The 13,286-nt window shown below is 35.2% G+C and overlaps 2 protein-coding genes across 2 annotated transcripts; both read right to left on the minus strand.

Annotated features, from left to right (window-relative positions):
• Positions 1-1,891: 1,891 nt before the first annotated feature.
• On the minus strand, positions 1,892-2,537 carry LOC104816448 (cyclin-dependent protein kinase inhibitor SMR1). The gene has a single exon (XM_010545288.2). It carries the CDS (start codon positions 2,370-2,372, stop codon positions 2,064-2,066), a length of 309 nt encoding a protein of 102 aa, XP_010543590.1. The 5' UTR covers positions 2,373-2,537; the 3' UTR covers positions 1,892-2,063.
• Positions 2,538-4,188: 1,651 nt separating this feature from the next.
• LOC104816682 lies at positions 4,189-11,273 on the minus strand. The gene is made up of 14 exons (XM_019202878.1): positions 10,984-11,273; positions 9,671-9,757; positions 9,376-9,479; positions 9,169-9,219; positions 8,273-8,444; positions 7,864-8,184; positions 7,306-7,509; positions 6,720-7,232; positions 6,368-6,577; positions 5,982-6,170; positions 5,590-5,762; positions 5,143-5,295; positions 4,962-5,043; positions 4,189-4,884 (listed from the first exon to the last, which is right to left on the minus strand). Exons 1-14 carry the CDS (start codon positions 11,188-11,190, stop codon positions 4,495-4,497), a joined length of 2,856 nt encoding a protein of 951 aa, XP_019058423.1. The 5' UTR covers positions 11,191-11,273; the 3' UTR covers positions 4,189-4,494.
• Between the last annotated feature and the right edge of the window lie 2,013 nt (positions 11,274-13,286).

Genomic DNA, 13,286 nt, shown 5'->3' on the forward strand with positions numbered 1-13,286 from the left:
TTTAAAAAATTATTAAATTAAAAGATATTAATAATCCATGGGATTTTGAGGCTAGGTGTTTTTTTTTTCTTGATTATTTTGCTTATATGAAAAAAAAAACACAAAAGAGCTCACGCGCTTGGTTCTCACTTCTCAGATGTGTCCAAAAACAGCAAACTACGTGGCCCCGTACTTTTGGGGAAGTGGAACTCACGCGCTTTCTTCGCGCGTGGGTAAATTCTTCTGCGAGGATGTGGTAAACGCGAGTGGTGGGCCTAACAATTAAGAGTTAAGGCACGTGCTTTCATTACCCAAAAACAAGTCCACGGCCCAAACGGCCCATTTCACTAAAACTGGAACCTTGATTTCTAAAGTTTAGCCTTTAGGGTAATATATTCTCATTTTTAATATTTATTAATAAATATGAGTTTCGTGTAATCCTAAATACAACTATTTAAAATTTTATGTGTTATATGGAAAATTCAGACATTCAACTATTTATTTATAGAGCCTTGAGTTATTTCCATTAGGATTTGATAATGTATATTTAAATGTGATTTCTTAACTAATTATATGACCGCACAGTTGTCACACAATAATTTGATTACAATTATTCTAAATGATTAATTCAGTTAGGATATGCAAACTTGGAGCGAATCATATAATATCTAATCATATCCAATCGAACTTATTCGGTATTATTTTTTAAAACTAGATTAATTAAATCTAGACCGAGCTCAATATAAAACAATTGAAAATCGAACTAAAAATAAAATTCTCTTTAAAAAGAAATATATATTTTTTAAACATAATCCGAACAAATATAAAAAAAAATAATTGAATAAAAAAACTGAATCCAAAAATAAAAAATCAAAATCAAGCCCAAAATCCTAAATATCTGGCCTACAATTATCATTGGGTGATTTTTTTTAATTGTTTTGGGATTTTCCTCTATTTTTGTGTGCAATAAATTTTTGTGTCCGAACATGGAAAATAGGGATAAGGAAAATCGGAAAATGAATGTAACAGCTAAATGATTTTTAATGCTAAAATTCATAACTTGTCGAAACGTGCCAAACTAAATAACTTCTCGAAAACGAGATGACCATTTCAATGCGTCGATATGGCTCCACTACATTTAAAAACGAATATATTTTTATATCATGATTCCATGTGATTATAAATTTTATTTTATTTTGTAACCAAATACGATAGGCATAATATATTCGTCATTTTCTTCGATCAATGCTTACACACATATATATATATATATATATACACAAATGTCAAAGGGCACATGGAATTTCGGATCAACTAATTTCGTTATAAAATAGAATTTAGTGTATGGTAATTATTGGATGAATAAATTATTATTTAAATACTTAAATCAAGGTATCATAATCTTCGCGTTTGTTACTTCCCATTACACTTAAAACGCACGCAACCGTCATCTCCACCAAATCAGCACCTAAAACCCTTTAAACGACATTAGCACTTTGATCAAACCTAATTACTAATTTATTATTATTATTATTATTATTATTATTTAATGGCTGCAAAATTACAAAAAAAAAAACATTTATTAAGAGAAAATATTTTCAAATTGACATTTACTGCGTCACATAAAAAAAATAAATGAGAACTGACTGGAGCAAGATCTTGTAAATATATATATATACCTGGTTCGATTACTAGGCATTTAATGGACTGTACTACATGTGTAAGTCGTTTTCAACACAATTTTGTTATATTTCGCCCTTCAAATATTTTTATTTTTTTGGGTTATATAATGTTTAAATGTTAAATGATTCATTTAACGCCATCTAAGTATGATTAAAATCTATGATATAATCAATTTATTATATTCCTTAATTGGGTATCGACCGTCTGTTGGTTCATTTGTATTTTATCAGAGCGAAAGAACATTTATTCAATCCGTCGAACAAAGATTGCAACATATATTATCTCTCGCTCGTACACGATACATAAACTATATATATATATATATATATATGTATATATATATATAATTAAATATTTTTATTTGCCAGAGTTGACCATTCCTTTTTCCGACGCATTCACCTTCATGCTCGAGAATGGTAACGTCTCCTCCGTCGCTTCTCCGCCGTTTTAGCCGCCGCCGCCTCGAAGGCGGAGGAGAAGAACCGGTCGATGTCGTCACGGTTAATGATCTCCGACGAGGACAAAATCTTCCTCTTGCACGAGGATGACCTGAGACTCGCAGGGGCCGGCGGGGGGCCGATCTTGTGTTCTTCCGACGTGGGCGTGGTGCAGATTTCGCCGCCGTCGCCGCCGTTGTCGACGCGGGATCTGATCTTGATCGCAGCTAACGAACTGAATTTCGGCAGATCTTGTAGTAATTCAAGATCCATGTTTGCGTATGTGTATATATATGTATGGATCTCTATATATGATATATATCTGTATATGTATGTATATGTTGTGAAGTTTCTCTTTTCTCTTCGTGACTTTTTTCTTTTCTTGTTTTGGTGTAAGCGTGGGTTTGGACAGTTTTCTCTGCAGAAGAACCGAAACTGAGGGGGGGGGGGGGGGACATACATACATACACATGAATACACACACAAATACATATACACATGTGCATATATATATATGTATGTATATATATATGCGTGGAGAAAAGAGGGTTAGAGAGGGAGCTTGCAAGGGAAGGTGGGAACAATAAGTTTTTGTCGTTCAAAGATAAATTCCATATATATATAATTGCAGTAGTGCACATGCAGGTATATGTAACACGCATACAATTGTTATACATTTTTATGATTACACTAAATGTCTATCACCATTTGGTGGAAAATCCACCCATTTTCTAATTTCATTTCGTTATTTACTCTTTCCATTCTTGTAAAAGGCATTATTTTAACTTTTATTTATATTATACTTCCTATATATGCACACATTTTGAATTATTTTGATATTCGGTATATTCTTTTTTTTTTTGCCTTTTCATTTACATATGTTCGAATTTGTTTATTTTTCAAGTTATAATGATAAAATTATTATAATGGGGAAAAAAAAGACAATAATTTTGTTAAGTAAAATAGCGACCAAACCAACAGCTGTTTGAAATTGATTTATAATAAGCGACCATTTACACGCGTTTAGATTTAATAATATATTTGTTTGATGGGTTAATTAAATTGAAATTTTTGGCTATATCACACACTCATTTCCGAGACTGTGTTTGTTTGTTTTCCTCTGGAAATATTACATTAAAGTTCTCTAGTTTTTATAAGAGGTTTGAAATATGTCATTCCGCAAGTATTTTCGGATTTAAAAATCCACCAATATATTTGAGTATTAGGTATTTATAATATATATATATATATATATATATATATATATATATATATATATGTATATATATGTATGTATGTATGTTTGTGTATTGGTATTAAGTGAATAGGTACACAAAAAAAACACTCGTTCAACTGTTACCACTTCATATCTCCATAGGTTGTCTTTTTGTAATAAGGTTTACTTTGTTGGTTTTGTAATGATATGAAATTTAAATACTCTTATTTGAATTTAAATATTAGTAGATTAATATTTGTATGGTTGTAATGTACAATAGAGACAACAAAAGCAAGTAAATTCTAAACGTGCATAGATAAGGATCATGATGGCCATCTTTGAGTTATATATATATATATATATTTTTTATATTAGAATTTGTGACGGGTTATCGACCGTTTATTTTAATTTAGTCGGTTTAATTTACATATCTCGGATTTGGTTTGGTTAAATTTCTGTTGTATATAGTTTTGCATAATTTTTCTTTTTCTTTGTTATTTGAACACAAACCGGAATAATAGAAAATTTTACTTCGAAGCATTTTTCTAAAATTCAACATTACGTTTTGTATCTCATTTTCACCTTCTATTAGAAGAATAATAAAAATATATCCTATTATATCAATTGCATTGAGATGAAAACTTGTTGAATTAACAGGCATATATATATATATATATGTTTGTGTATATATGTGTGTGTGTACACACACACTCTCATAGGATACTACTAGATGTGGGAGAAAAGGGCAATTAAAAAAATTGAGAGGTTAAGTGTTGGGTTTACCAAATACCAAACCCTAAAGATGCGTAGCAGTACTCAATCAAGACTACAGATTTCATGATATTTGGCTAAGTGACTTTTAAAAACAAGAGATTAGAAAACTAAAGCTAAGATGGTTATTGCTATCATCATAAAAAAATTTGGTACCAATGAATGTATATACAAACCATCAAAAACCCATACTATAAAATCTATCAGTTTGCCAAAAAAAAAAAAAAAAGAAACTGAGTTTTGAGTTTCGTGTGAAGCAAATAACAGGAAGAAAGAATCCTTACTTGCCAAACATGCTTCGATCTGGTCGGTGAATCTGCTCCGGCGAGTTTCCTCGTGTCAAAAAATCTCGGGGACTGAACCCGAAAACGTGTTAGTAGAAACCCGAAAGCTCGGTTTTTTTTCGTATCATCCTCCTAGAGATTTCTGCTTGTACCCATATTTCATCCTCTCGTAAAGTTTCTCTTTGATTTTGCGTTTCTTGTCCATCTTCAACCGGTACCTCTCTTCTCGTTCCCGTTCATATACACCTTGCCAGTGTACTTCCCCGGTTAATGGCCATAGCCATCTCTCCCTTGGGTTGTCACCATCGTCTGCAGCTTCGGCTAGGTCTTCGTCCATGCTCTTCAATAAGGTGAAGTTGAAGTACTTTGCCCACATGAATCCCTTTCTCTGAGGTAGAGGATGCTGTTCTTGGAGAGAGCCAGTTCTAGGATTTATGTAAACCATCTTTCTTCCACTGTGATAAGCCCAGACGTTGATTACCAATTCCAGAATCCGGCAGTAGCAATGCTTTCTCTGCTCATCATTGGAAACAATCATGGATGATGAAGAGGGTGTAAGGATAAAAAGTCAGACAGAAACGTGGGATTTACCTCGAGATCTGATGAAGCCAGTGAACATGTTCTGGTTTCGTTAGGTTTGTCGTGAAGTGCATCAAGAGAATCCGAAAACATCCTGGGATCGGAGGGTTCAATCGAGCGGGTAAGTTTCTGCCTTTCTGGTGAACTCGAGGAAAGACAGTTGAATATGTTGTGAGTTGTTTGGGAAAGTTACCTCGAAAACATGATGAACTCGAGGAAAGATGGAGTTGGCATCACCCAACTGTGGAGGGCAGACCAGTAATGACCATCTTCTGGCATGGGAGGAAGTGCTTCGACATGTGCAGGCAATGCATACATATGGCGGAATGAATCTTCGAAAATTGTTCTGCGTCAATGAACATTGGGGAAACAGATGTGACCAGAGGCAAAAACGGAATAAGTAACACAATTTTGATGAGAGATCTGAATTCCCAGAAAGGACTCTTACTGGTCAGATAACAAGGTTTTATTCATAAATCCTCACATCAAAAGTATCAGTAGTCTGAAATCAAATGCTATGAACTCAAGTATATGAGAAGCTCTTTTCAGTAAGTAATACATGAGGAGATGAGAGATTGACAGGGTAGCAAATCGTCGGTATCTGCACAATGTATGCAATAATCAAAGCAGAGTAGAGTACCTGCAATTTCCTGCGTTCAAAATATCGCACATGGACCAGAACGTTAGGGCATTTTTACTTCCGAGAGCTCCACCATCCATGTCTAATCGTGACCAGAAATATACGATATCTCCCTTGGTGACTTGTTGTATAACATCTTCCAGGGCAATTTCAGCTTTTGCTGACAACGAAGCCTGTCTCCACAAGAAATGAAGCACTGGTTGAGTATAAGGAGAAGTTACAGACAAAGACGTAGATACACTGTGCCTTCTTCAATGATCGCTAGAGAAGTTTTTACAATTGGAATTTCGGGTAGAGTTTTATATTTAATTTGATATATTACCAACTCCAACTCATGTGAATCATTTTTCAACACAAGATGATCAACAAGACAAAAGTTAAAACGGAATTACCTTCCTGCCAGCAGCACGCCATGACTGAAATCCAATCCAAGGTCTCATGTGAATGCTGTCCACTTTGTTGGCAACTGAAAACATTCCTCCGAGCTCGCAAAGGATATCCCGGCAATAAGTATCATTTAGTAGAGGTAATCGATCAGCAGCATCCACGTCATCTGAGCTTAGCCTCCGAGCTTTACTGGACTGCATGACGAAGGGACAAATCAGAAACTAACTATTTTAGCAGTGTGATAAATACTATAGAGCATGATTTTCCAGGATAATACAAGTAACATAAATCGAAGCTTGCATCATGGAAGCGCCAAAAAGGAACGGCAAGGATAAAGGAATGTAATTATAGCTAGATAGAATATAAGACACAAATGAATAGAGAAATCTACCAGGCTCAGACCACGGTACAGTGAACCATGATGCAAAAATGGCCAGGCACCAGCTCCGTCATATATCTCATAAATACACACAGGCTGACCAGTTCTCTCTAGCTCTCCTTCATCTCTTTCGTTCACTTCAAATCTAAGCTTCTCAGATTTGCGAGCATTTCGGTATATTTCATCCCAGTCATCAGCACCTTTTTCCATTCTTTCCTCTAACTACATATCAAAAGAGGAAGCAAATAATTCCATTTAAAATGCCTTTATTGCTGAAAAATAATGCACATAAACCAGGCAAGACAAGCAGAAAAATGACTAGAGAGAACCTAGAAATATGCCTGACGGCAGCAGAATGTGATACCTCCTCTGTTTCTACTCTCTCATACTCTTCAGTTTGCTCTATCTCCTCGAGAACATCCCAATCTTGTTTGGAAGGAAGATCTTCAGACAAGATAAAGGTATCGTTGTCAACAGGATTTCTTGAATCAATGATTCCCATGAACGTCTCTTCAACATGGAAAACGACTCCAGGCCTTCCAATGAAAGCACCAGTGCTATCCGAATCATGAATGTAACTTTTCTGCTGTCCTATCTCCTTCCTGAACAGATTCCACTCCCATGCTGCCTGTTGAAGGTGGGAAACAGAGCCTGGCAAGGAAGTATCTGATGGGAAATGAAGTATACTCTCCAAAAGTCTAGCATAACCAGTAATGCATTCTGATGCCATTATGTTCTTGGCCAACAGTCTTCCCGAAGATGCAATTGTCCGACCAAACTTAGAAACTCTTCCATCCGATATCATGAGTGAGAAAGCCTTTAACAATGCATTGGGATCATGTCTTTCGAAAATTATCCCATGAGCTCCATCAGCCATCTGCAATCGGAGAAGCCATTTAGAGGATCAAACAAACAAAGAGGCAGCCGAAGGATATTCATAGGGTACTCACGTATTTTTTCATGATGGGAAAATTAGGTGTTATGATAGGGATCCCAAAGCTCATTGCTCGAATAACGAGAGGAGGAAAATTCTCTTCCTCTTGGGAAGATCCATAAACAACAATATCAGCCATCAATAAAACTCCGTTGGCATCCTCATTTAAGCCGAAATGCTGAAGAGTGCCTTCTTTCAGCCCGAGCCTTGCTGTGACCTCCTGCATTCATATTAACAAATTCCATAATTACGAATCAATTAAGCCATCACCGAAAATCTCAAACCACCTATATCAGGTTGCACACTCAAATAAAATATTTTTAAGTTCATTTCCAGAGTATACTTTCCGTGAGGGAAACAGACATGTACTCCATAGATACATACCAGAATCAATGCAGCATTCACATGGACATGTCCTTACCATGTAAATATTGCACTTCTAAATGAGCAAGTGATAAAAACTTGAAGGGACACTTGCAAGACATGTTTACATACGCAACATTTCTAGTTGAAGCAAGGACTTTCAAAACCAAGGGGAGGGAGGAAATAATGATACTACCAAAGAGTTTATTACCTGTAAAGCATCACTGTGTCCTGCAGTGGAATTACCATGTAGAAAAACAAATTTAAAGGACCCACTTGAATCTTTTCTCCTCCCATATCGTGTTAAAAGTGGCCCTAGCATGTGCATTGCCACAGCATAATCCCAGGAAAGCTCATCGTAAAACAAAGAGCTCCCAAGCACCACAATAACCAGGTCATCCTCAGTAAATCCATTAGCTTCCCTAACTTTTTGCTTTGTGTGATTTTCACAGTAGCTTTCTGCAGTCCACACATCAACTACAGATTCCGGAATCACATAGAAGTTTCCATCATCAAGAACGCTATGCAATATCTGAACATCAAGAATAAGATCAGGTAGAACACAGCAGATTTTTGGAACTTGAAGTAGAATTATGATGTTACTGAGGATAGAAATCTACCGGCAAGGAGAAATCTGGAAAAACAACAACATCTGCTCTTCCAAAGGCACTTCTCCAATGAGAAATAAGAGAATTCTGGCCCATCTCTAAGTAGGCAGGCAATCTCCGTGCAAGGGTATCTTCATGAATTATCCATATTAGTGGTACCGAACGGAAAGGCTCCTGCATAAAGCTGCAAAGATATGAAACTTACTCAACATTGCATCTCAAACCCAAACAGAAGCACCACTGACATCAGGCTCAGTACTGACAGGTCCCAAACAAATTTTCATCTCAACTCATTTTAGCAGCTCAAGTTGTTCCTCTTCTGAAGATGCTTCAGATAGCTCAATTTTTACAATGTGCTAGACAAACAATTCATAGAAACAAGCAGTGTCATTGATTACGAGTTCAGAGAAAGGAATGCCATTCTCAATTATCTGTTTAGGTATAACACATAGCATGTTTTTTTTGAAGTGGGTGGAGGGTGGGGGGTAATAATTTCTTGCCATAATAGCTATCCCAAGAAACACATGAACCAAAAGATTCAGGATGCTGTGTCGTGTTGTGTTGAACCAAACCGACAGAAAAACATACAAGTCAAAATTAAGAATTCTACAAGGAAAATTGGCGTTGAATGGTTCTCCATAAATCTTGTGAATACAGAATTTTGCTAAAAAAAACAATGGCATATTAAGTAAGAGCAATCGATTAAGATATTTAGGCTTCATGTTTCGCTTTTGCTTTCTGATTCTCATCTAATTATCTGCAATAAATATCGCAAATAAAATTATGGACTATTGCAAATGATAAGCACGAAATGCATGTCAAAACAGCTAAATTCAGCCAGGGCAAATGCAGACTAAAGGTAATGATATAGGGATAACTCGACAAGTCGACATACTTAATTCACCCACCTTGAAATGGCCTCCTTTGCTTCAATTGAATCAGCTATAACACCTTCAAAGCTGCAGAAGATGATATGATGTAATTTATCCAGGTAAAGTAAAAAAAAATCAACAAACTGACAAAGTAACCAATAATCATGTTTTCAGGAAACTAGCACCAAGCTATGGCTAGGACAAGCTAAAGTCCATTTTTTGAGAAAATGGAGAACACATTACCTTGTCCAATCAATGTGCCCCAGTTGATCGGGAACCAAAATTGTAATGTGACCAACCAATTGTTCCCACAGAGAACGTGATTCACCATTCTTGACCGCAAAGCCCTGTCAACTTTTAACATCATAAGTGTTTCTATGTAGACAACAAGTACAGTTGGTCTATAACCATATAGTTTTCTATTCAAAATTTTCAGATCGTGCATTTAATCGATCCGCTAATTAGCAAAAGAAAAGACAGGCAAGTATTGTAGAAGAGTGTTGAGAGCTACATGCATAAAATGCAATGGAAACTTTACCTTAAGCATATAACCTAGTGTTCGGAGATTCTTCATCACAGTAACCAACATTAATGTCCGCGGATCTTTCTCCAAATTTCCTAGTATCTGTCATTCATCAAAATAAAAAGCATGCAGGTGACTGACAAACACATATATATAAATGAACACAGAAATATTATCATGAAAAATCCAACAGAGGCAGAGTAACACCATCATAGCAGCAAAACATAACATGCATTTCCACTAGTATCATCAGCGAACAAGTCCTAGAGAGATTCATTTATTTGAATCTATCCACAAGATACTAAACAGGATGCAGGATTCACTGAAAGAGCATCTCCATGTATAAACTACTACAAATTTTTTGCAACTGTGTCCTAAAGATGCTTGATAATTAACCATGATAATATGCTTCAATAATACTTACGAAGACCCCTAGCAGGAAGAGGACTGCCTGATATCAGAAATCTTTTGGAAAATGCAAGAGTACCTCGTTCTAGGAGTTTATTAGATAACAGAATGCAACTGCGATCATGATTTGACATCCATCCAATATTTTCCAAAGATTGTCTGGAAACTGTCAATCATGTCACAAAATAATTGAAACTAACCACAAAAATCACACTGCGAATATCAAGTATGATTGTTCGATGCAACTCTTTAGTCTCTTTTACACATTTACAAAATAACTTTGATGCCGGACCTCAAAATGCAGCATCTACCACATGCCTCAAGGCCATAATTTTTTATTTCCCAGATTTGTCAGTCTAGTCAGGGCGCTGAAGACACACAACTACAGCCTTTTTTGTTTCCTTGATTGACACCAGAGGGTCCAAACATTGTCTAACCGAGCATAAACTCGGGTCCACATCAAATCTCTTCACAATACAAATTCTATCCTCAAAGTATTCTGCTCCAGTTCCATCCAATACAAAACTTTTGTTGATGTAAATTCCCGGTCCAGAACCAAATGATAGTTCCTCTTCTAAACTTTTTTTTTTGTGTGGTATAATTCCTCTTCTAAACTTTAGCGATCGTGGTTTCCTTTATACACTTATATCCTCTAAGCCTAACTGCGTATCTAGATGTCACAGAAGGAAAGGAACCGGAATTTTCTATCGACCACATTGAACACTCTTCAACCTCACTCACTTAGTGGTAAAACTAATAAACACAGCAACTTGCAAATCACCAAAGCTACTCCTCCGGATCTAGCAATTCCCAAACTAGCAATCACTCTCTTTCATGCATTTGTAAAGAAGGGAGACAAAAGACGAAAAAAATGAAGAAGAAGAAGAAGAAGAAGAAGAACCTGGAAAGGAAAAACTCACCAGAGCCAGCCTCGGCGGTCGAACGCCGATCCTAACCACTGACCGCAAAGGATCAAGCCCTTGACCCTCAATTACTCTCCTCGCAACGCTTCCAGGCACGTACTTCAACGTAGCCCCTAGTCTAATTCGGCTCCTCACTTGCCCACCCTTCACATTACCTTGCCAGAAAACCGATGTAATCGAATTCTGAATCAACAGAGACGACATGGCGAACGCGCAGACAGCGAACACGATCAGCAAGTAGAACAGGCATGTACCACGGACCCGGAGCAAGGAAGCCAACCCCTTGCGGTTCAACTCAACATTGCATCTCAAACCCAAACAGAAGCACCACTGACATCAGGCTCAGTACTGACAGGTCCCAAACAAATTTTCATCTCAACTCATTTTAGCAGCTCAAGTTGTTCCTCTTCTGAAGATGCTTCAGATAGCTCAATTTTTACAATGTGCTAGACAAACAATTCATAGAAACAAGCAGTGTCATTGATTACGAGTTCAGAGAAAGGAATGCCATTCTCAATTATCTGTTTAGGCTTCTCACCATGGAGAAGAAGAGAGAATCTCTAGATGGATCCACAAGAAGCTCTCCTCTTGTTCAGGTGTCACCGGAGTTCACCATGAGAGAGAGAGAGAGAGAGAGAGAGAGAGAGAGAGAGGGAGAGTGTGCGATCTGAATCGAATCTGTTAAACGGGGAGGGGAGAGACCGTGATGGAGAAATAGGCATTTTATCACGAGAATTTATTTAATTAATAATTAAAATTATTTGTTTAATGTGTTAATAATTTCTACTTGGGGGTTATTGGGGAAGTGACGGTGGCACCAACACCAAATAGAGGTTTTTGAGCGATAAACTTTCACGCGCTTATGACGGTCCAACAGCTTGCTTTGTCGAAATTTCATTAATATATATATATATATATATATATAATATGATATAAATGTTTCTTCTTAGAGAAAATAAAATATATTTAGTATATAAGTATACAAACTATTATAAACAATCATTTAATTTAAAAAATATATACAAAAAAATTCTACAATTTCAACTATTTTTGCTAGATTAAAAATTAAATTATTTTTTATAGTCTGTTTATGATCTTATATTTTTTTTAATGACGAGAGTTTATCTCTTTTTATTGTGTAAAGACTGTTTTATTGTATGAAATATTTTTATATTTACTTGGATATAATAAAAATATATCTAATTAATTTTAAATCAAACTTAATTCAATTTAGTCAAGATAATTTTAGACTATTCAATTTGTGCCATCCTACTAGTCATAATTTCTCACTTTTTGTGTCTCTGTCATGCCTTGAAATAAATGATTTTTCCATGAAATGTGTGACCAATTGGTGGGCGTTGAATGAATGAGCAGTCAATTATTAAAATTTTCTTACTAAATAAGATATTTTCATTGTGATGTTAAATTGGTAAAAAAAAATCCAAGTACAAAGAAAATGGTCCAATTTACCTTTGCAAATATAAGTTACACGAATCAAAATAAATATAATCTTTTAACAAAAAATAAATAAATAAATATAATCATTCATTTTTTAGTTTGCGGCCTCCAATTTTTACAGGAATCCTTATCAGGGCCCTGCTGCCACAGGGCCTCCAATTTTTTAGGCCCACTTTTCTTTTCTTCTAAATATTATTTTTAAAATATAATGTGTTATAAATTTAAAATTGTAAATCGGGTTAAATTGTGGTAGGTATTTTATATCGTGGTAATTTTAAATTTTCGAAAATATTGTAAGAAAATAAAAATATAATTTGATAAAAAAATTAATCAATATATCTTTTAAAAAATTTAAATGAACTAGTTAAAAAAATATTTCAAATAAAAATTTTATAAGAATAAAATTATTTTTAACCTATACTATTTTCTAAATGTAATGATTGACGTATTTTCTCTCATTTTGTAATTTTTATTATTATAAATAATATAAGTTATTTTTTTACTAATTTTTATTTTTTTTCTTATATTATTTAAAAATTTAGTCTATTTATTAGAATATTTATTCTGAATTGAATAATTGATCAAGTGGATCTGGTGGTTAATGTGCCAAACCTCATGGCTCCTGCCCTTTCACTGTAACACTGTATACGGTTTTATTCTACATTCTATGGTGAAAGGGCTACCAGATCGAAACGTGAAAACTCACGGGGCCAATCTGATAATTTTGTATTCTCTCGCCCCCTCAATTGCAATTTCATAACCCTCTAAAATTTCTACTTTTGGTATTTACAATTGTGCCCCACAAATTGTTGATACTTATATTCTGTTTGTAGATCTATCTT

The sequence above is a fragment of the Tarenaya hassleriana genome, unplaced genomic scaffold (assembly GCF_000463585.1).
Source record: "Tarenaya hassleriana unplaced genomic scaffold, ASM46358v1 Cleome25, whole genome shotgun sequence".
NCBI classification, from domain to species: domain Eukaryota; kingdom Viridiplantae; phylum Streptophyta; class Magnoliopsida; order Brassicales; family Cleomaceae; genus Tarenaya; species Tarenaya hassleriana.